This window comes from Pseudozyma flocculosa (genome assembly GCF_000417875.1).
Source record: "Pseudozyma flocculosa PF-1 unplaced genomic scaffold scaffold00015, whole genome shotgun sequence".
Taxonomy (NCBI): Eukaryota; Fungi; Basidiomycota; class Ustilaginomycetes; order Ustilaginales; family Ustilaginaceae; genus Pseudozyma; species Pseudozyma flocculosa.
Window position 1 is genome coordinate 280,513 of NW_006920883.1, and position 924 is coordinate 281,436.

At 71.0% G+C, this 924-nt stretch overlaps 1 protein-coding gene across 1 annotated transcript in view; it reads left to right on the forward strand.

The window, feature by feature from the left end:
• The window catches only part of PFL1_04586 (uncharacterized protein), a gene marked incomplete at both ends in the record, with an annotated part of 3,365 nt that extends 2,607 nt beyond the window's left edge, over positions 1-758 (forward strand). Inside the window, one exon of the mRNA XM_007882112.1 lies at positions 15-758. Coding sequence (XP_007880303.1) covers positions 15-758 — 744 coding nt within the window. The remainder of the gene's footprint in view (positions 1-14) is intronic.
• Between the last annotated feature and the right edge of the window lie 166 nt (positions 759-924).

The following is a 924-nucleotide window of genomic DNA, read 5'->3' on the forward strand; positions in this document are numbered from 1 at the left end:
ACGAGCACCGCCAGCACCGGCGCCACGGCTCGGCGGCGTCGTCGTCGACGTCGGGCCTGTCGCAGCCCAACTCGCCGTTCGGCCTTGCCTTTACGCCGTCGCGGTCGCGGCCGAGCGCGCCGATGGTGCAGGCCGACGCAGAGACGCCCTCGACGCACCTGTCGCAGAGCATCACGAGCCGCGGCGAGCACCGCGGCGTGGGCACGCTCGGCCGCAACTCGGCCGGCAGCCTGAGGCTGACCAAGAGGTCGCTGAGGACGGTCAACGGCAGCGGCCTCCACAGCAGCGGCAGCGGCAGCGGCGGCGGCGGCGGCGGTGGAAACAGCAACGGCAGCAACGGCTACGGCAGCCACGCAGGAGGGGCCGGACCGCGCGACGACGACCTGACGGGTGCGCTGAGCGGCGTCGCCATCACGGGCGCCAATGCGGCCGGCTTGTTTTCGAGCCCTGTCGCCGCCAGCTGGTCTGCCCGGGGCAGCAGCAGTAGCGGCGGGAGTGGCGACGTCGGGACGGGTTCGGTTGCTGGGACGGGCAGCGAGCCGGTGACGCCGTCTTCGCCGACGTCGCTGAGCTCCAAGGGTTCTCCGACGCTCGAGATCAGCGCGCTGGCAGCTTCGGCGACGCGGGATGGGGCACTCGGCGGCGGCAGCGATGGCAGCGATGGCGGCGGTGTAGGCAAGCGGCGCAGCGGCGATGCGAGGGCCATGCGCAGGGAGCTGTCCGAGGTTAGGGAGGACAACGAGGCGGCGGCCGCCTAGTCGGTCGTTTTCGTACGTCGCTCCCTTGTCTCCCCAGATTCATCTCCTTTTCCCCTTCTCGCCTCTTCAGTCTTCTTCGTTGGCCCATCCCCTGCCTCGATGGCTCCTGTCGCACTCGACACGGCACGGCCGCCCTCTTCCCTCTCGTCGCTCTCCTCTCCTCTCC